Here is a 21,829-nt window from a genome sequence, read left to right as displayed (position 1 = left end):
GTGTGCAGTGAGTGCCTGACTCATTCCATACACCCTCAGGTGTTTAACTAAGGTACCTATGTCAGCAGGCTAGCCTTGAGTCCCTTCATAGTCAATGGGAAGAGACAAGACATCCCCAGCCAGCAACTCAGGTCATCTAAGAACCAAATCATTTTTGTCACCGCCCAAGTTACTTACACTTATTGCAGAAAAGACACAGGGTAGCTAGTTGTCTTCTACAGACTAAAAAGAAGGTAAAATCCTTTAAGAATAATATGTTATTTCTGGATGGTAGGTTGCAGAGGGCATAAGGTAATTTTTTTTAAGTCTTGATATTCTGTTGTTCTGAGAACTGGAAAAGCCCCTTAAGGTGAGACAGACGAACCTTGAGGGCCTGTTTGCTGGAATCCTTTTGGTAGTCGAAGATGCAGCTTTCCTTTAATGCACTGTGTGATCTAAGGATCTGCCTTAGCATGTAAATTCAGAGAGAAATGAAAATTACCACAAATACATACCTATAGTGTTTATACACAATTACATATTTAGATTCCATGGGCTTAGATTCACTCTAGAGCTTTTTAGAGGGGAGAAGTCTAAACAGATGATTTTAAGGTCCCTTCCAACCCAAACAATTCTATGATTCTATATTAAAAATCTGTCTTTCTGTAGGAACAAGGCCTCACTTGCACAGTCTGGGCAGATCATTTCTGAGTTGTAGACATGGTCAAACAATCTCACATCAGCTCTTCCTAAGCAGTTTAATGTTTCTGGACATGAGATACACAGTTTAAGAGCCAACCAGTCCAATGGAAATATGTGAGCTTCAGAGTTCACTGGACTAATACCAAGAACCAATGTTCTTGAATCTGCTCTTCACTTTTCAATGAAACATAACTTCTCTGACCACCATGATCCATGTACCCACCCTACAGAAGAGCTGGTAATGTGTCCTTGGAAGATAGATTTATAGGACTCATACTGTTCACAAAGGTGGCACCTTCCTTCTAGCAAAAACAGGTGTTTGGGAGCTGCCATCATGCCATACTGGAACTTTTTTTCACTAGCATACAGAGATTGTGTGATGATTTCAGATTTCACGTGGAGAAGTAAGCATCACCATAAAGTTGCATTTGAGAGGTTTGGTCTGACGGAAAAATCTTCAATTTTACATGAAGATTATAAAGATTAGATGGAAAGTTTTGCAAGAAATAACTGTTGATAGAGCTATGACAGCCCGTGAGACTCTACTTATGTTGTGCTGAACTTATTAAAAATCAGTCAAAATCTTGAAATAAAAGACTAAGCTTTTATATGCACTGAAAAAATATTTTCTTTCCCTGCATGTTGCCCTGTCATCAATGCAAATATGTTAGTCAAATCACATTAAAGGTGAGTAGGATAATCACACTTGAATGAAGAGAGATCATGATTTCCATTACAGTAAATTACCTGGCTGTGAAAAATTGCTCTTTCCATTGTACTAAACCTTGGCAAAAGTAGTCTGGGGGTAGGCGCACCTTTTGTTTTCAGTGACAGATCTTTCAAGTATAATCTTTGCAAATTACAGTGTACAGATGATGGTTAAACAGAATCTTGTCAATACTTAAGACTGTATTTGTTTGAAGTTGACTTACTTTTATATTGCAGCTTTTTCAGTTAGAATATACGTATTTGACCACAGAAACACCACTTGGACACTCACTAAATTTGTAGCCAAAGAGATGTCATTTACCTTACATTTTGACACCATTTCTCACTATATTGTTGCATTTAGAGTTTGTTTGCAGTCTGGATGGAAGAAAAAGAGAGGCAAAAACTGCGTGGATGATACAGGTCAGAGGGTTGTGGCTAATGTGTCTTACTCTACCTGAAGGCAGATAAAATCTGTGGTGCTGCAAAGATCTGTACTGGCCCAGATTTATCAGTGACCTGGAGAAGATGAGAGACTACACTCTTAAAGCTTGTGGGTGACACTAAATTAGAGAGACCAGATGTTATGCTGAAGACAGAGCTGCCATTTGAAGACCAAGACAGACTGGAGGTACAGGATAACAGGAGCCTAGTGAAATTCAGCATGGACAAATTCAGTGTCCTGAACCTGGGAAGGAAGAAGTCCCTTCAGTAACACACGCTGGGAACTGAATGACTGGCAGCAATGCAGAAAAGGAGGCCAGCAGCAAAGGCAGCTAACAATAACTCAGACTGTATTAGCAGGAACATAGCTGAGTTAAGTGATTGTTGCCCTCTAATTAGCCCTCATTTGACCACCTCTGGATACTGCATCCAGATGCATGAATAAACTGGACCAAGTTCAGTGGAAGTCTGCTGAGATTAAGGAAGGAAAGGGGTTAATCAGTATAAAAGTATTTATTATGTCAGAAGATAGAATATGAAAGTGTTCAGATATACAGATTTATTTTTTGTTCTTCAGGAATCAAACACAAATAATTAGTATTATAAGCGAAAGCAAAAAATTGGAGTATTTAGCAATGGTATATTATACTTCATCTACCAACTTTTTAACAAATATGCTGATACTACTCCAAAATATTTAGTTGAAAATTATCTTGAAATTTTCAAGCGGGAAATTAAGGCAAAAGGTTCCCTTCTTTTCTGCTTTCCTTCCTTCACAAATGCAATTAATGTATGTTGACCATAGTCAAAACACTGCCAATATAAATATTTTATCAATACAACTATAAATATTATTCTGTTAGCATTGGCTCCTCTGTCATATATCATCCCTCAATTTCCATGGAAAAGCTGGGTTTTGTAACAGATACAGTAAGTTCAGTACTTAAGAAAAAGGAAAACATTTCCCCAAAGCAGTAGTGAGTTCTATCTGCTGTCAAGTATTCTTTACAAAACGGGATTTGAGGTTTTGCCTTTGTGTGCTATCAAGGTTAGATAATTAAGGGTTTGCTATGACAGATGGAGTCAGGAGCACTAAAGCTTCTTTCAGCCTTGGAACTGACTTACAGAGTAGTCAGCAGTAAGGAATAGAGAGGAACACCATCATCTCAGAAAAGGAGTATTCCAGGAGTAAAGAAGAGAGATTGTTTTCCTGATTGCAGCATTTTATGGTATTGACATGAGACCACCTGTACAGCTTCAGTCTGGATATTGTGGAAAAAAATAGAAACTGAACTTGACTCTAGCTCAGGAGGCATCACTGAGCCTTCCTGTGGGTCAAGGCAGAAGTTCTCCAGATGGCTGATTTCATTAAAACCTGTATGTTACATATGAAAGCAGGGGGTGGGAAAGGTACCTGTGCAATCCAAAATTAAATTGCACATCATGTAGGAACTTCAGTGCTTTTATAGATTTGCTTGAGATTTTTTCTCTGTATTTACTTATCTCTTACTACACAATATGTTTCTTTATTCTTAATTATAAAATATGTCTGATTCTCAAATAAATTTCTGTTTAGGCAATCATGATTTCATGCATATAATCAGGATGCATCTGCTTAACACTACAGAAGAATGCAAAGGAAGCAGAAGAAAATATTCCTTCAGAGTACGAGTGAGCCATCTTTCACAAGTATTAAGGAGCAACTCTCTTAGAAATGTACCCTTTCTGACTTGCTGGAGCAGAAGTTAGGGCATGCATGTCATACGAGCAGTGACAATAGCCTATGGAGTGTATTTCTCTGTCAGTAAACAAACTGCCTGTGATATATTGAGGAAGAATGTGGCCTCAAACCTTCAGGGACTGCAGTGTGGTCTTTACTTATACCATTCCATGCATACATCTTCCACCTTTAGCTTTTTGCAAATAGTCATTTTCCTCCACATTTTAAAATAGAAGATAGTCCTTTACCTGGAGCTATAAGCCAATGTGTTCTACGCCATCGCCATAAGAAATAGCTGTGGAAACAAAAATATCTCGAGTTATACAATTTCTAGGAGCATGTAAGGAATTTTAGAAACACCAGTCTAACACAGAAACATAAGTCATAAATCAGTAAAATGTGCAGTGTCCTTGAGACACTGTCTGTACTGCTAAGTGAAAGCAGACCATAGCCTCACCCTAAGATCAAGTGACACAGAGGGATTCATAAAAAAACACTCTGGAGGAGTGTGCTGACTGGAGGGGTCAAAAGTAGAACCACCGAGACCAAATAGACAACGGGGATGACTGGGATCCAGTGCTCAAATTCAGTCACTGGTTTCTTCAGTGTAGTTGTAGTTGTAGTCTGAATATCCCTAAAAGTGGTGCGTATGTAAAACTCAAGTCAAACAGGCTCTTTATGGGTTCCTTTATCACTCTGGTTCTTCACCATGAAAGAAACTGGCATTATTTAGACAACTCTCTTTACGAGGACAGTGGGAGTTGCTGCAGGTTTTCATTTGAGGTATCAAACTTATATTTTGCCACAAATGGCAGAGCTTCATAGGGGGAAAGAACTACCCAAGGACTGTCATTATCTCTCCAGGCTGCTGGATGCTGACTACACAGAATTTCATTAACAGCTACTGTAGGTATCTTCCCATTATGGGGAAGCACAATATTTCTTAGGTCTGTTCACAAGAGAAGGTCTTTTTTTTTTTCAACTACAGCCTGTTCTTAAGTGTAAAGGACCTTATGGATAGAAAGGGTCTTTAGCAAGCAACTATTCTCCCTGCTCTTTCCAGTATTTCATGTTCTATATTTAAAACACAGAAGCTGCACATGGTGGCTGTCAGCTGGCCATTCAAGAGAAGTGCCTCTGAACTCATTTAAAGTAAAACTGGGAAGAGAGGTGAATTGTAAAGATAAGGAAAAAAATTAAAAACATCATCTCTGAAGCCCAGAGGAAGGTTCATGAAGGCCACACTGGAAATAATTGCATCTGCTACACTCACATGCATTTCTTCAGCAAATTAGTCTCAGACTAATGCTCACTGAGTGTCACTGCCAAAGACCTCTCATTTCAGCTTAGTCTTTATGCAGGAACTGAGTGATTAATCTGATTTCCCAGCCTTTAACATTCTCAGATAAACACAGAGCCAAATTAAACAAGAGGAACTTAAAGATGAAAAACATTAAAGTATTTGAAGAGAAAGAAAAGCAGATTGAGTGACTGTATACATTCTGTTCTTAAGTATTAATGTAACTACAAAGACTTGTTAATAGAAAACTTTCAAAAGAAGATATGCAGTTTATTGCTTTATTTAGTTTGAATGCCTTTGTAATCAGTCTGTGTTTTTATTTCTTGTTCATCCCCCTTATTCTGTATAAAGTTAGCCTTCAAATGAGTGTTATGCTTTCCAAAAACTGGATTCACATTGATTTGGAGGGCATCTTCATTTTCACACAAGCTTCACATAATAAATAGTCAGTTTTAAAGAAAGTGAAAGACCTTGGGGTTCAACATGACTCCATTGTTGGTTCTCTTATCACTTGGCTAGAACAGCATAAGCTTGGATTCAAGAACAGTTGTGCTTATATCCATTTTTCACATCAGGATTCAGGATGATAGCTTGTAAAGCTAAGCTAACAGACTGAAACCTAAATTTGCCCTTTGCTAATGTAAAGTGATCACCATTGATTTTACAGAAAAAAAAAAAATAAATAGCATGACCTCTGCAAGAAATTGCACAAGCGAAGTGCAAGGCAATCTCCAGTGATGCCAGTGGAAATTCTCAGATGAGCAAGCAATGCCCAGAGGAAGAACCTGGCTTTCTAGTCCCTTTCCTAACTTCCCACACTCAGAGGTTTTCTCAACTAATTTTCCTCCAATTAAACTCACACTGTGTTCTGTGCTTCGGTTGCTTTTAACATATTTGCACCTCCCTCGTGAATTTTGAAAGGTTGGATTAGTAAATATTGCATTGTTGATTTCTTAACTTTTTCTCTGGTTACATGGCAGCTACAAAAAGTAGACAAAATGCTTCAGTGAGCTGGATATGAGGGAACTCATTGATTCTGTCATATTTGTTTGACAGCCAGCTGAATATGAGTCTGTAGTATGCCCAGGTGGCCAAGAACACCAACAATATCTTAGCCTGTACCAGAAACAGTGCGGCGAGCAGGAGTAGGGGAACGATTCTGACCCTGTACTCAGCACTGGTGAGGCCGCACCTCAAATACTGTGTTCACTTTGGGGCCCCTCACTACAAGAAGGACATTGAGGTCCTGGAGCATATCCAGAGAAGAGCAACAAAGGGTCCGGAGAACAAGCCTTATAAGGAGTGACTGAGGCAAGTAGGGTTGTTTAGCCTAGGGAAAAGAAGGCTGAGGGGACACCTTATCACTTTCTACAACTATCTGGAAGGACGTTGTGGTGAGTTGAGTGGTGGTCTCTTCTCCCAATTGACAGGTGATGCGAATGGAGGGAATGGCCTCAAGCTGTGCCAGGGGAAGTTCACATTAAACGTTAGGAAAAATTTCTTCACCAAAAGGGTTATCAAGCACTGGAACAGGCTGCCCAGGGAGGTGGTTGAGTCACCATCCTTGGAGGTATTTAAAAGATGCGTAGATGAAGTACTTAGGGATGTGATTTAGTAATGGACAGGTACAGCTGGACTCGATGATCTCAAAGGTCTTTTCCAACCTAGCAGTTCTATGATTCTGTGATTCTATGACTCTATGATATGATAGTGAGATTGTAACTAACTTCAACCCTAACCCCTTCTGGCTGACCAATTAATGCTTAGAAGCCTTACCGATACAGGACAGAAAACTAGCTTGGATGTAAGATGCATTCTACTGACAATTGTTGACTGCTTCAAAGGTTTGTTTGTTGTTGGTTTTTTTTTTACATTTACTGCCCCTGGGGCTGACAGAAGTGGCTATCGGTCTGAGTTGATAGGATGTTTTACATAAACTTTTTGCTATGAGTAGTGTGTGTTCTACCTGTGTTAATATATAAAGTTGATTATAAAATATATTGGTTTTAGTCTCCTAAAAGGGACTTGAACTATCTGAGATTATAAATGAAATGTGCTTATAATCTTATTTATTCAGTCTTAGAATGAATATTGGAAGAATGATCAGCCACTATTTCTGTTTTGTTATCAGTTAGTTTATGTTGTAGAAATTATTGGTGCAAAAAGCAAACTTGGTGTCCAAGGTATCTGAAGACAGCTTTGGACATAATAGGATTGAAGTTATATGGACCTAAGCAAATATTTGGATTATTATGTCATTTTTCCCCCACACATGATGCACAGATTATTACAGCATAAGTGTTTGGAACAGTTGAAATGGTTTTATGTATTGTTTGGCAGTAATAGGTTTGAATTATATGAGACAAGGCTCTGCCTCTTTTCAAAGAGAATAACCAGTTGTGGGAAAGATCTTAGTAATACCTTGAATTCTTAGAAAAGTTGTTCAAACCTAAATAAATAAATTCAAAGCGGTGAACACAATTACTAAGGCTCTTGCCAAGAATTTTGTTGCCTTACAAAAAACACTACTTGGCTTAATGCAATGAGTGTGTGGGATCATAAAAAATAATTAGTTGAAAGATATCTTTCAAGATCATCTAGTCCTATCCCCTACTCAAAACCAGGCTAACAGTGAAGTTAAATTAGGTCACTAAGGAACTTGCCCAATCAAGTTTTGAATATTTATAAGGATGGAGACTTTGCATCTTCCCGGGACAACCTGTGCCAGTGTTTAAAATTCTCATAGGGAAGAATATTTTCCATATATAAAATGAGAACTTGCCTTGATGCTGCTAGTGACCATCCTCATCCTTTCATTGTGCTCCTGAGAAACGCCTGCATCTCCCATTCATTTGTGTAAGATAGCGAGTCCTGAACAGCATTCTTCTCTTTTTTGAGGCTGAACACAACCAGATACCTTCTTATCTCCCTGCACATCATGGGACCCAGCCCCATAACCCCCTGGAGGCGCTCTGTTGGACTCACTTCAGTTTGTCCATATCTGTGTTGTAGTAGGGGAAAAAAAACAGGACACAGAACTCCAGATGTGGTCTCACAAGTGCCAAAGAGAGAATTATCACCTTCCTTGACGTGCTGTCTGTACTTCAGCTACTGTGACCCAGGCTATACTTTTTTCACTGCACGGGCCTGGTCATATTCAGCTTCTTGCTCATTAGTGTCCCCAGATCTTTTCTGCAACACTACTCCCTAGACATTGAATTCCAGCCTGTACTGTTACAGAGGGTTATTCTGTCCCAAGGAGAGGCCTTTGCATATAAATATCAATCATTTTTTTGTTTGCTATGGATGGAAATAACACCAGCTAGGTATGTAAAAACAGGGATCCAGTGTAACAGAAGAATAATATTGTATTATCTCTGCATGTACTTGCAGCAGTGCTTGAATTGTTTTTCCCTACAAAAATGTTTTGAATTTTGCTAAGTTTAATGCTTGTCCAGAATGGGAATCAGAAGTATTATATCAGCATACCAGCTATAAAGTTTGGAGATATTTTACATGCTCATTCCAAAGCCCAACAACTGATTCACTTTTATTTACCACTACGTTTAAGAAGGCTATTAGTGCATACCTGGTTCCTAAGAACTGTACCAGTTTCAGTTGTTGTTGCCTTTTCTAAGCAATTAATCAGAATCACTGCAACTGTAGATAAGTTTTGACTTATTTAATCGGTTTTTAGTAGTTTTCTCTGTGTTGATTCATTTTACTGAGAAGGAGTAATGAATCAAGTGAAGAGCTTCTGCATCTATTTATGCAGCAAAATGGAAATTTAAAGTGTTAAAATTAAAAACTGCAATGTCATTGTTTGTACAGTACTGTTCATTAATCCTTTTAACAAAACATATCAGTCTTCTATGTTTTTCTTTTCTTTTGTTTTCTTTCTCCTAATACTTGAAGTTAAACAATAGGATAAGTACATTTATTTTTTTTTTAAATGGCATTGTATTCTGTTCTTGGGAAGAGCAGTGTAAACTCTGGATTTTATGTTGAAAGCATCTATTTTCTGAATTTGCTTTGCTACAAGGACCTGATCTAAGGCCTGATGATGTGCAATCTGGTGCGCTCTGGTGCTCTGATCCTGAGTGAGTTGACTACTTCTCTTAATAATGAAACTGCAGACAGAGCAGAGGAAAACTTGACCTAGTGGTTTGAGTCCAGAAAGAATCACGATTATAATGATATCTTGCTCCAGTTGGCACTGTACTCCAGACAGGCATGAGAAGATTCACAGTAACTGGCAGAGCAGTCAGGGCTTCAGACTTGAGGCAGAAACTAGACAGTGTAACTGTGCCCAGAGGAGTCCAGAACATGGTCCCTAGCTTTTAGAAAGGAAAGTGTAGTGCTATCCAGTCAATAATGCTAAATCATTTGAGTTGCAATTAAATGCTATTTGTCTTAATGATCCAGTCCTCAAGAAGTAAGTGCTGAATTCCACACATATAATCTTTGGGGAAAGATATAGCAAAAAATATGCTGTGTTGTCTCTGTAGAGAGAAACAAATTGCCACATTTAGGAGCTTCCTTAATGAGGTTGAGACTTGAATCTGTTGTTAGTGCCAAGCAAATTTACTTTTCACAACCAGTATATAGTTTTGACATCTAAATTTGAAGGTTAAAATAACTAGAACAGCCTGGGTTTTCACTAAATATCTGTGAAAATATGTAAATATGAAAAGTAAAATATTGGAGAGAAAGAAAAAGTAATTGGACTTAATTCTAGTTGAACTTGAGCACCATCATTGGAAAATGTGTGACAAAGTACTAGATCTCAGAGCTGACATTTCCTGCCAGCTTGCCTATAGTGGCAGTACAAGGGAGCACAACAGAGGATCTGGCCATGACTTTAGAAAAGTATTACTAAGAAACTTTATGATGACCTTTTTTTTTTCCCCACTTCCTCCCCAGAAAAGTTCCTTAACATTCATCTGTCAGAGAATGGTATTGGGGTAGGTTTTTTTGTGTTACAGCATAACTCAGTTGTACATATGTCTAATAGGAAATCACTTTCCTTTGGTGGCTTTCATTTGTAGATGACAAATAACATTCTTTTGGTATATAAAATGCATTAAGTCACCTACTGATCTCAGAATGAGGATTTAATTTGGACCTCAGATTTTGCTAGGCTGCTTGGAACTGTAAAAATGAGGATTCTATTACAAGGTTTTTTTAAAAAAATATCTTTGCGTATTTACTAACACAATGAAATAAAAAGGTAATATTGTGCTACAGTAAGGAACTGACTTGGCTTATTCGGATGATACATTATTTCTAAAAAAAATTATGTATAAATAACTATTCTTGTAAAAATATTACTTCTTTAAAGAGAAAATATAGTTAATACTATCACTTGTGTTATTTCTTCATCATTTCCATTGAGTGAAGGATGTGTATTACAGCAACACTAAAGATCAGATTTAATCAGCTGTGAAAATGAAATTCTGGGCTCTGCATATGCTTGGATATCAGTAGAATTGGGCTCTGCTATTAATTATACCAGATTATTTTTTAAAGAACTGTGAATAATTTCTGAATTCCACCAGTCTCAGGAATGAGCCAATTCTCAGCATGACAGCTAAGAGGATGAATACCAAAACATTTTCAGATGGGGAGACTATGAAGGAGCTAAAGATGCGCAACCAGGAATAATCATTACAGCAATAGCCCTCACATAATTACAAATTGCTAGAAGCTATTTGAAGCCATTTTAATGTGAAAATATAAACTTGCTGATTGCTAATTATTTGGAGACAATGTCGAAGTCAAATAACACACAACATAATACTGACAGTACAGAAGATACTTTGAGTATCTCAGAATGTAATATCTCCAATTAAGGAAGAAAAAATACACTACAATGAAAATATTTTGGGATAGGCAATGCAGAACTGGCAAGTTAATATCATAGAGTATTTCTGTTTCTGCTAGTCATAAAATATTTGTGTAAAATACTGAAAATTTTTTTTAGCTTCCAGTTCAACAGAGGAATTGTATGACTTAGCTTTACTATGTGGTCAACCTAGATGCGATCTCATCCACTTATATATACAGTGTCTTATGGCTTGGAACATAGCTTTTGTTGATCTACTTTTACTGTTCCTTTCTAGTAGAAAAGTTTATATTTGAGTATAAAACTCATTTGCTCAGAGAATTTTGCCATGAAGACTTTTTCTCTGTAGGTAAGGGCTTTTTAGTGGGTAAATGAAAAAAGTCAATTGTAATAAGCCTTCAGGATCAGTAATAAAATGTATGAATCACAGATAAACTTACTTGACCTGTACAACCATCTGTGAACTACGAGTAATGTCTGACACAGCCTATAGAGGCAGCATTTACACTGTGGTTCCCAGAAAGGTTATCCTGCCCTCAGTTCCTGTGTGTGCTTTAATACCTATTACGCATGGGAACAAGCTGTGTGTGCACAACATCTACCCTTCATCTTCTCTGGTGGAAACAGGTCCACAGGACCAGAAGGAAATGCAGTAACAAGATCCTCCTTTCCGAGCAGCTGAGGAACAAGTCTGTAGAGTTCACCACTGAGTTTCACCACATTTTCCTTCCTATCAGGGTACCTTAACTTTCCTCCATTCAAGAACTTCCATTATTCAGCTAATGTAATGAATGTAGGTATCACTACGGAACATATTTCACAGCCTGTATGATGAGAATCTCTCAATGACAAAAATGGGGCAAGCAGTCAAATTGTTGAAAAGTTATTTGGACATTTTTTAATAATATCATACAATTCCTTCTTAAGTGAAGCAGAAGAACATAAACTGTAAAAGTAGCATTACCAGTACATTTAGGATAGTTTTCGAGTTGTCTGAAGAAGACACTTGAGTGTTTCAGTGTATTTTATATGGCTAGTGCGGCTCAGAACCATAAATAAAAGGTTGCAGTGAAGAGACAAGTTTTTTTTGTTGCTTCAACAGATTGTTAATTACGCTTGCCAACATTGTTCTTAGATAAAAATGACAGCATGAAACTGGATATCTGGATCTCTCAGAAATGCAATATATCATCTGTAGACACTGTTGTGGTTTCATTTACAGACCTTTGCCTGCACTACTAGAACTGCTTTCCTATATATACGGGTCTTAAAATGCTGACAAAATATTTCATATGCTTACTCCATGCAACACTATTAGTTATTTCCTGTGTGTTTTAGGTCTAGTATGCTGTTTAAAGTACATTACTGATGGTGCTCCCCCTAACTCTAGCCACGTAAAATGTATAGACTATGTCAGTTTTCTCCTATAGTCAGAGGATCTGACCACTGCTAAACCTGTCCTATCACTCATAATTTGGAGAAGAGTATGAAAGATAATTTATTTAAAAATTACAGTTTAAAAAAATTGTGCACTTATGGAAAAACTTTCTGTGCTTCAAAAAGCAATCCTTGTCCTTAACACCTTAGCAATACAATCACCACATGATGAAATCTAATACGGGTATTAGTAGACAACAAACAATTTTCCAAGCCTGCTCAGAAATGCTTTCTTTATTAATACTGTTTTACATATTAATTAATTTAAGGATTATAACTAATCAGCTACTGCCCACCCAGTGGGGAGCACTCTCCATATGGTGCAGTCAGCAAGCAACTCCTCATAGGATGAAGTACCTCTGCATCAGTTCTGGTCTTCCCCAACCCTAGGGCAGCTCAATACGTGGTAAACACTGGAAAAAAATACTCCTTTTACTTAATTTCCTCCACATTACACCAAGGGAAATACATTTGGTTTTAGCCATTCTTGGCAGGGAATAAGCACCCTGTGCCTACCACCAGCCTTTGCTAGCCATTGGAATTTGTTCCTTTACCTGGGTCGCCAACACAATGAAGACAGCTCAAAAGTGTTGAGAAAGTGGACACAGGAAAAACATAGGAACTCATCACTTCTAGGTGAAAGGATATGTAATGAGAAGATATTATGAAGGAGGATAAACAAACACTGATCTGGCACACTCTGGGGTAAAAAAGGAAATTACTTTACTCGGGAACTAGTCTACAATTCATTCTTTTTAACTAGTCAGTCAAAGCACTAATCTGTACTTACCCAAGCAAGCTGAGGTGAAAAGGTTTTTAAGGAGATGGACAAAACCATAACTTAGAAACCATCTGCTCTTATTACATGCTGTATTATTCAAGGCATTTCCATCTTGAAACAAACACCCTGAAACCTTGCGAATGAATTTTTCCTAATGGAAGAGAACACTGTTACTCTTCTCTAAGGCTGTTTTCAAGATACTTATGATATGAGTAAATTTTCTTTCACAACAGTCAGGGGCAGCTTCAGTGCTTGTATTTGGTAGGCAAATATGTCTCTACTAAGGACCCTGGCATTTCATTAAAATACACCAGGTTTGAATTTGGCTGAGGTTAACTTTTCTGACGAGATCCAGATGTCTAGAATGATGCATGCTTACTCTCATTTCATTCCGGGGTAAGTAACATCTTCTCCCAGTAGTAATCCCAGTGAAAAGTGTTTGGTGTAAATTGACAATTTTATTATTAATAAGACAAAGAAGTTTCTTCATAGCTGTTTTAAGGCTTCAGCTAATGACTTAATCCCATTCATGTATATCATAGAATCATAGAATCACTAGGTTGGAAATGACCCTCTGGATCATCAAGTCCAACTATTCCTAACAACCCCTAAGCCATGCCCCTCAGCACCTCATCCACCTGTCCGTTAAACACCTCCACGGAAGGTGACTCAACCACCTCCTTGGGCAGCCTGTTCCAGTGCCCAATGATCCTTTCTGTGAATTTTTTTTTCCTAATGTCCAGCCTGAACCTCCCCTGGCGGAGCTTCAGGCCATTCCCCCCTGTCCTGCCCACTGTCACTTGGGAGAAGAGGCCAGCTCCCTCCTCCCCACAACCTCCTTTCAGGTAGTTGTAGAGAGCAATAAGGTCTCCCCTCAGCCTCCTCTTCTCCAGGCTAAACAACCCCAGCTCTCTCAGCCTCTCCTCATAAGACTTGTTCTCCAGCCCCCTCACCAGCTTTGACACACTCCAGAGCCTCAACATCCTTCTTGTAGTGAGGGGCCCAGAACTGAACACAGTATATATAGATATGTGTAACAAATGAAAATGTTTGGTTTATTTCTTTCTGTTGTTTTGGGTTTATTTAATGAAATGCAACAACTGGGGATCTCTGATTAATATCTTGCTTCTTATCTCTTATGTCAAGTCTAGCATGCTGCTGCTATTCTGTTTTCTTTATAAAAGGAAGCATTTGGAAAAATAGGAACTAGTGAACAAATAAAAATATGAATTAAAACCCTGGAATACACTTAAACCTTTGAAAATCTATCTGGAAAATATGAATTATTTTCTGGGTGTAGGGGGTTTCTGGTGAAATTCAATTTTAAATATCGTATTTTGAAAACTGAAATGACAACATGGAGAACAGACAGACTATAAAATATTGTATAGGATAGCAGTATGTCCTGACAAGGATTAATGAAGCCCTGTGGAATGCTTGTGCTTAGTTCATACTGTGCAAGCATTATGTAATATGTCTGTAAGAGATTTGTTAGTGTAAAAGCATGAAAGCCTGATTTCTAAAAAGTTAGAAGGGAGCATACTAAGAATAATTTGTTCATGGCTGTGGAATTTTGTTCCAATGTTCACAGGTCTCAGTTGTGCTTTCTGTTTTCAGAGTGACTTACATCTCAGGTTATGTGAATTCAGTTTAAATGTTTCTAGTTGAATAATGGAAATATTTGTGAACTTGTTTTTCAGTTTCACATCAGTTTTACAATCTATTGGCTCTTTGTGTACCCAACCTACAGAGAATCAAGCTTAATTGTGAAATGTGAATTTTGGTGGCTTTGTACTATACTTTTTGTGATGAAGGAAGGGCACGATGACCCAGCCCTGTCTTACTGGTATTATGAGTATGAGTGATCTTGCACAAGCTGTAGAACTTTTATTTTCTTAATCTCTATTCAAAAATTACTTATTGTGACATACATAGCATGGAAATAACTTTACAGAGGTAACAAGGAGCTAACTGTCTTCCTTTCTTTTTCTCTCTGTAGTTTGTTGCTCAGCCTAACTGCCAGCAGCTGCTCGCATCCCGCTGGTATGATGAGTTCCCCGGATGGAGAAGGCGACACTGGGCTGTGAAGATGTTGACATGTGTTGTGATAGGACTCCTTTTCCCGGTCTTCTCTGTGTGCTACCTGATAGCTCCCAAAAGCCCATTAGGGCTGTTCATCAGAAAGCCATTTATCAAATTTATCTGCCATACTGCATCCTACTTGACTTTTCTGTTCCTGCTGTTGCTTGCCTCTCAGCACATTGACAGGTCAGACTTGAGCATGCAGGGACCACCACCAACCATCGTCGAGTGGATGATATTACCGTGGGTCCTGGGTAAATGTATTACTAAAGAAAATACAGTGAAAATGTTTTGACCCCCATGGTTTTGCCAAGCATTCCTGAGGCAGAAAGATACAGCAGAAAGTTCTGCCATGAGTTCCTGACCTATCAAAACAGGCGAATGGTCCATCTCTTTCAAAAACTAGCAAGAGTAGTAGGCAACTTGGGAAGAGTTTAAAAATCCAGCATATTACAGTGAGGTAGAACAAAAGATATTGGGGGTTCTTTCCTGTGATTAAGCACTTTTCCCAAACATATATATTTATATTCTTTTTAATATCTGTTTTCACCAGGCCAGAAATTGTTCTGGTTCTTCTAAGCATGCATATATTTTTTTCTTCATTAGTCTGTTTTAAAAAAGGATCCCTTTGCCACAATAATTATTTTTGATGCATTAGAATGAAGCACAATGTCCTTTCTGGTGTGTTATCACTAATCTTAGTTAACCCAAAGTATGCTTCTTTCTAATATGACAGAATCGTCTGTTGCAAATAGGGTTGATTGGCATTTTCAAGAGAGTATTTTTACTAAAAAGTACATGCAGAGTGGTTTTTTTCTGTGCAAAAGTATTAATAAGAACTTGTCACTCAACTTTAAACAAAATATTACACATCAGAAAGAATGAGAAAATCCCCTAGCATTTTTTAAATGAGGGAAAAACGTCCCACTCTGTCCTGATAGTTTAAAATAGAAATTTCAGTCTGGGATTATTGAACATCTACTTTGTGTGGGCCATATCACCTTTATATGTCTTCTTATGTGATTGCTTTATCCTATTGGATTGGACTATCCTAGGTCCTCCCTACCTTTGCATGTCTCCCTGATAGATGGTATCTCTCTTGGTATGCTGTGGTCTCTCCCTTGTTTTTTATTTTCAGAACCAACACAAATTGGACCAGGTCAGGCCAAATATATGTGTTCTTGATTGAAATGAAATTGTAGAAGAAGGGACTTAGTGGCCTTAACTGCAAGAATTTAAGTTTGATATCTTCATTTAAATTGTCATCACATACTTCAAACACAAACTTCTCTGAAATGTTTTGGTGAGGTTTTGATACCGTTACCTCTCTCAGAGCTTCTCATTAAGTTTGTCTTCACTTTTGCAGCTTTTCCCATACACCTAGCCTTTTTTCAAAGCAACCAAACAGCCAAGGCTTTTGGTATCGTTCATTATTTATAATTTACATTGCAGTGTTGAATTTATAATATACTAATTGGCAGTTCCTGATATTTCAGAGATGCATGAGTCAGTGGCTTTTTCCTTTATATGCTGCTCAATTGAGCATTGCAGGAAGCAGGAGGCAGGTCTACATTTGTCTTTCACTTAAGTGAACAAGCATACATAACTGAAAACCCTGTATACTCTTACTTGTCGGGAACCTCGGAGGAGGATCTAGCTTCCACAGATGGACTACTTTCTGAAGTAACCCCATAATAACACAACATAACACAATCCTCACCAGCAGTCCTCAGCATAAGGTATGTAGTCCTTTGCTGGGTAAATAATGCTACTAACATTAAAAAAAAAAAAAAAACAAACCAATATCTAGCATTATTGCCAAGGAATTAATCAATCTGGCAGACTGCTTAGAATGACATTTCCCGCAGACAAGTCAAACTAATTTTAGTGAGTGAAATTCATTTTTAAATATCAAACCAAATTTTCTCAATTCTGGAGCATGAAGAAATAGGAAACCAATATAAAGTTCATTAATTTGATACATTACTTCCTTAGAAATAAAAGTTTCAGTGCTGGGGAGGAGCATGTGGCTCTTCTGTACTTCTTCTGTCCCATGCCCAGAGGAGGTATTAGTAGCTTTTCTGTTCAGCCTTCCAAAATAGCAGGTTGTCAGTATCTATCCAGCTTTCAAAGTATCCAGAGGTGGAAGAATGCAAAGAATAAATGCATAGCTAACACATAGACTTTGACATGCCAAAATGGGTTTTATCACTAACCTGTCTTTTTAAAGAAAGAAATTAGAACTCAGAGAAAAAGGTACAATTTGAGAAGAATAATGACTAGTTTCACTTAAAGGCAGTTCTAAAATTTTTATGACCAATTCTTCTCCAGAAAATATGCAGTGGGAAGAGGAAGAACCTCTGTTGCCCTCAACCTCTGACATGGTTATTTTCTTAGGAAAGGATTTAGAATAACCCGAAATCACTTGTTTGAAGAAGCTATTAACCCTGAGAATTATGACTGTCAAGATGACTATCATTTCTAAAAGCAGCATTAATATTTAGAGTATAGACTCATGTGGTCAGATTATGCCAGTACTGCCTGTGCTGAACGAGCCCTTCCTCTGCGAGCAGTACAGGTCAAGTCAAGTAGGTTGCTTGCATAAACAAATATTCATGAACATGTATAAAGATCAATAGTCAGATACCACGTGGTCAGATAGCTTGTGGTTAATCTACAATGTAATGCTCAGAGAAACTGTGGCTTCCAAAACCTCTTGCATCTAAACTGATGTTATTTTAGACACTGATCTCTAGTGGTTCCTGACTAGTGGTTTCCAGTACTTCTAGCTTTATATTTGCTGGGTTCAGCTTTCAGACTTTGATTGCTGCAGTGCCTTAGGCCACCCAAATAATAAGGCCCCAGATGCACCCGTCAAAATCTCGGGGAGTACATTAGCTACCTAGGCTCCAACTGTCACTGAAGAAGACTGACACACACCTCATAGCGTGTGATGAATACATCTATTTCAGTTTTTTAATTTGCATTTTTTAAAGGAATGAATTTTAATCAAAACCTGCTGTTTTCATATTCAAAAACATGCAAACTGAGGTTTGGTAAGCTTTTAATAAACTAAATATTTTTATTAAGTCCTCATCAATAAGCTACAGTTAGAGTCCAGGCCACAATTTGGTCCATCATGTCATCTCTTCAAACTACACAGTTGTGCAATGTCTTTAAAAAGAGTAAATGTAGCACTCTGGAATTACAGAGACTAAGTCTGAGGCACATAGAAATAACTTTGCATTTTCTGGATGTAGAGGAAATATGTTAACATCTGAGACAAAGCTAATGTGGCTCTAGAGCTATAGTTGTTCTCCGAGATTGGGAATGTGACCAAGTAAACCCTTTTGCAAAGGTTATTCTGGAGCAGCTACAGCATGTCAAAACTATTAGCATTTTAAACAATAGAATTCTTCAACTTTCTCTTAGTTCAAATAGCTCTGCGTATAATTTGCATCTCTATAGCTATCTCCCTTAAAATGAAAAGAGGAAGGGGAGCTCCACTTTTCAGGCATCTCATCGAAAGGAATTTCAGCATGTGTATAGAACCTTCATAGAACCTAAGAAGTTTTAAGATTGTCCATAACGGTCTAAGCTCTCCACTGATCAAACAATAATTAGCATTTCCTTGCTACTATGTAATAGAATGGTGATTGTGCATAATTAGCAGATATTCGAAGTGTCACTAGAGTAGGAGGAAAAAACCTGCACTGGGTTGCATTTCCATGAAGACTATTGATATACTTTTAAAAAGTCTCTTAAGGAAATTTCTGCCTTAATTTTGACTTTTATGTGATTAAATGATTACACAAGTGGTGTTACAGTATGTGGCAGTTGTCCGCAGACAATAAGTCAGTATAACTTGGACAGCCTGATCTAGTGGGACGTGTCCCTGCCCATCACAGGGGTGTTGGAACTAGACGATCTTTAAGTTTCCTTCCAACCCAAACTATTCTATGATTCTATGCTAACAAGGCTAATGTTATGACTTAAAGAAGCAATTCTGGAACAATATTTCAAAATGAGTCAGAATCTCCTGTCCTTGCATTTAAACAAGTAAGAAAAAAGCTGCTACTAGTAAGGAAAATTAATTTTGTTCTTCTTATTAGCAGTTTGTTCAGTTCTCCCAAACATGCCAGGTGCTTCATGCTACAGAAACATAGGCCTGTTTCCTATAGTTAAAAATCCATTGCCACTGAAAAAAAAAAAGGACAGGAATAAAAAGAATTCTATTTTGTGCAAAAAAGCGAGGAAGAACAGTGTTTTCCATCACCAAATTCCCCATCCAGTTGCTATAGTCTCTCAGTGTGTTAACAGTGATGCAAAAGGGAAATTAAATAAGACTTGGCTTTATCCTCTGTGTGCCTTGACTGCAGCACCTGTGAGGATCATATTGATGGCTCTAGACTTGCCATAATTGTTCTGCTTTAAACCCTAGCTTCAACACTACCAGTGATCACACTAAACGTTGTCATGGTGGACATTTGTCTTACCAGGAATTACTACAAACTTCAGGGGAGAGAGACGACAATCAGCCAAACTTGGTGCTTAGTAGAAGTGGTTAAAATGCTCTCTGCCGGTTGTTCAGAGTGGCTGCAGCAAAAAGAACATTTTTAGGCAAACTTGTTCTGATGAGTTTTTCTCTCTTTTATGGGCATCTTTGAATGTTCATCGGAATTATGTCGTTCAGAATAGTGCCTCAAGCAGGAATGCAGCTTTACTGGATGTCTAACAATGCCTTCCCCATCTTTCTGTCAGAATCGATTATATTATTGAAGTATGTGAATCTATAGAGAATGTGGATGCTTGTGAACTGTGCATTCTGCAAACATTTGTGGTCGGCAAACTGCTGGTGGAATGTATGAGACCATACATTTTTGTCTGTTCCTAGTACAATGTACATTCAAACCGATGGCACAGCAGGATGCTTCTGATGAAGTGATTATAGTGATGGCAAGTAGATCGTGCATCGTCTTCTAAATTTGGTCAAGAAAGTGTTGTGTAAAAAAAGATACAGTTAATACAAATTTTAGCTTGTTCCAGGGGGCAGGTATAGAAGCTAATATAAACACCAAGGTGAAACAATACATAAACAGTAGTGACAAATAAAGTGCAGAAGAGGAAAATAATCCCAAACAAACCTGGAACACAACTTCAGTCAGAAAGACAGGTAGTGCACCTAATGACCACTCAAGGTCAGTTAGTCCAAACTACTGGTCAACACAGGCTAAGTACAAAGATAGACCAGATTGGTCAGGTCCTTGTCCAGTCAAATCTTGAATTTCTCCAGGGACAGATATTCTACCACCTCTCAGCATTTTCTGCCTGTGTCTAGCCATTGGTGAGCTTTTCTCCTAGTTTCAGCTGGAATATCCTGTGCCACAATATGCAATCCCTACCTCTTGTCCTTCTAATGTGCACCTCTAACACAAGTCTAGCTCCAGTTGTTCATAAGCAGCAATTTCATTAGTGGATGACAGCAGTAGTATCTCCCCATTCACATCCTCTTCTCTAGACTAAACAAATGCAGTTCCTTCAGCTTCTTTTTGCCCATCGTGTGGTCTAGCCTCGAGTCACTTTGATGGCCTTTCACTAGGTTCACTTCAACATCTCTTCCTTACTGGTGATCCCAAAACTGGATGCACTAATTAAATTATCTATTTAAACATTAGGAAAGCCACTTCTTACCAGGACTGCCTGACTCTTGCCATAATAGGACCTTTTACTCAGTTACTTGTAGGTTTACTAGGTTTTAAATATTTCAGATTAATATTTTCTATGTAGATGACTATTTTATTTTTCAGTTTTTGGTGGTGTTGCCTGATACTTGTCTTTGTGTGTTTAAGATTTAATCTAGAATAGTGTTGTCATTTCCAAAACTGCAGGCAAAGAAAGATGTGTTCTAAGTATGATAAATAAGTCAGGAGACTTTCTCTTTGGGGAAACATTTTCAATGGTGCTATGACCTGCAGTTAAAAATAGGTAGCAACGTGTTTTTGGCTATTCTCTCCTAAATTTGAAAAGCCTTTGTTAATGTGTCTTCAATTTAAAGTGGAGCTACAAACTGTGCTTTGATTCCTGAATCCCATTCATAGTGTCACAATAGGCCTTTAATTGGTGGTTCCTAGTCACAGTGGCAAAGATGTGATCTCTGGACAAGGATACTCCTGCACTTAGCAAACCTAGAAGCGTCTACTTTATCCTGTCTTCAAATCTTTTCCCCTAAGCATTCAGGATCATCCTCAATTTAAGCTAGATGGAAAAGTGTTCTGCCTAACTCTAATAGCCTTTTGCAGTGTTTAAATAGAGAATTAAAAATAAAGGGACTTCTCTTCCTTAACGATGACTAACTGAATGTTCATTTTACATACACTTTTATTAGCTATGGAAAGCATCCCTCCCTCAGGCAATGCCTTAGAGCTGCAAACAAGAACAGTACTTTTACAAGATAATATATAATAATGATATATAGGCAAATATTTAGTGCAATTGGATGTTTTCTTGCAGTCACAATATTTTGCTGATGGAAGCAGGTTTTGGCAGGATCCTAGGATACTCTTTGGGCTTCAGTCTTGTTTTCAATTGAGTGCCATTGGTTTTGCTCCTCTAGCATTCAAATATTTCACATTTTAATGTTACAAATATATAGCCAGAGGATAAATAAAACAGAAAAAGCCTTCAGCATGTGTGCAAACCCTAGCTTTGATGCCTTTGCCTTCCTAAAGAGCCCTTTAGTAAGGAAGCTAAAGACACCTGTTGGGTTTTTTGTCTTCTTTGATTGTCTCTCCTTAAGTTTCTCTTTCTCCAATTTTTAGCAAGAGTTGTGAA

General features: G+C 37.9%; 1 protein-coding gene across 5 annotated transcripts in view; it reads left to right on the top strand.

Annotated features, from left to right (window-relative positions):
• Positions 1 to 21,829, top strand: part of TRPC4 (transient receptor potential cation channel subfamily C member 4) — a 154,751-nt gene that overhangs the window by 93,618 nt on the left and 39,304 nt on the right. The window contains exon 4 of one of the 5 annotated variants that reach the window (XM_009568700.2): positions 14,916 to 15,252. In XM_009568700.2, coding sequence (XP_009566995.2) covers positions 14,916 to 15,252 — 337 coding nt within the window. Of the gene's footprint in view, positions 1 to 14,915; positions 15,253 to 15,280; positions 15,459 to 15,479; positions 16,302 to 16,359; positions 16,738 to 21,829 lie in introns of those variants that run through there. The other 4 variants (XM_054088201.1, XM_054088220.1, XM_054088208.1 and 1 more) reach the window with 4 other exon arrangements.

This window comes from Cuculus canorus, chromosome 1 (genome assembly GCF_017976375.1).
Source record: "Cuculus canorus isolate bCucCan1 chromosome 1, bCucCan1.pri, whole genome shotgun sequence".
Lineage (NCBI taxonomy): Eukaryota > Metazoa > Chordata > Aves > Cuculiformes > Cuculidae > Cuculus > Cuculus canorus.
The sequence above is the reverse complement of the archived record's forward strand: the minus strand, read 5'-3'. Positions and strand labels throughout refer to the sequence as shown.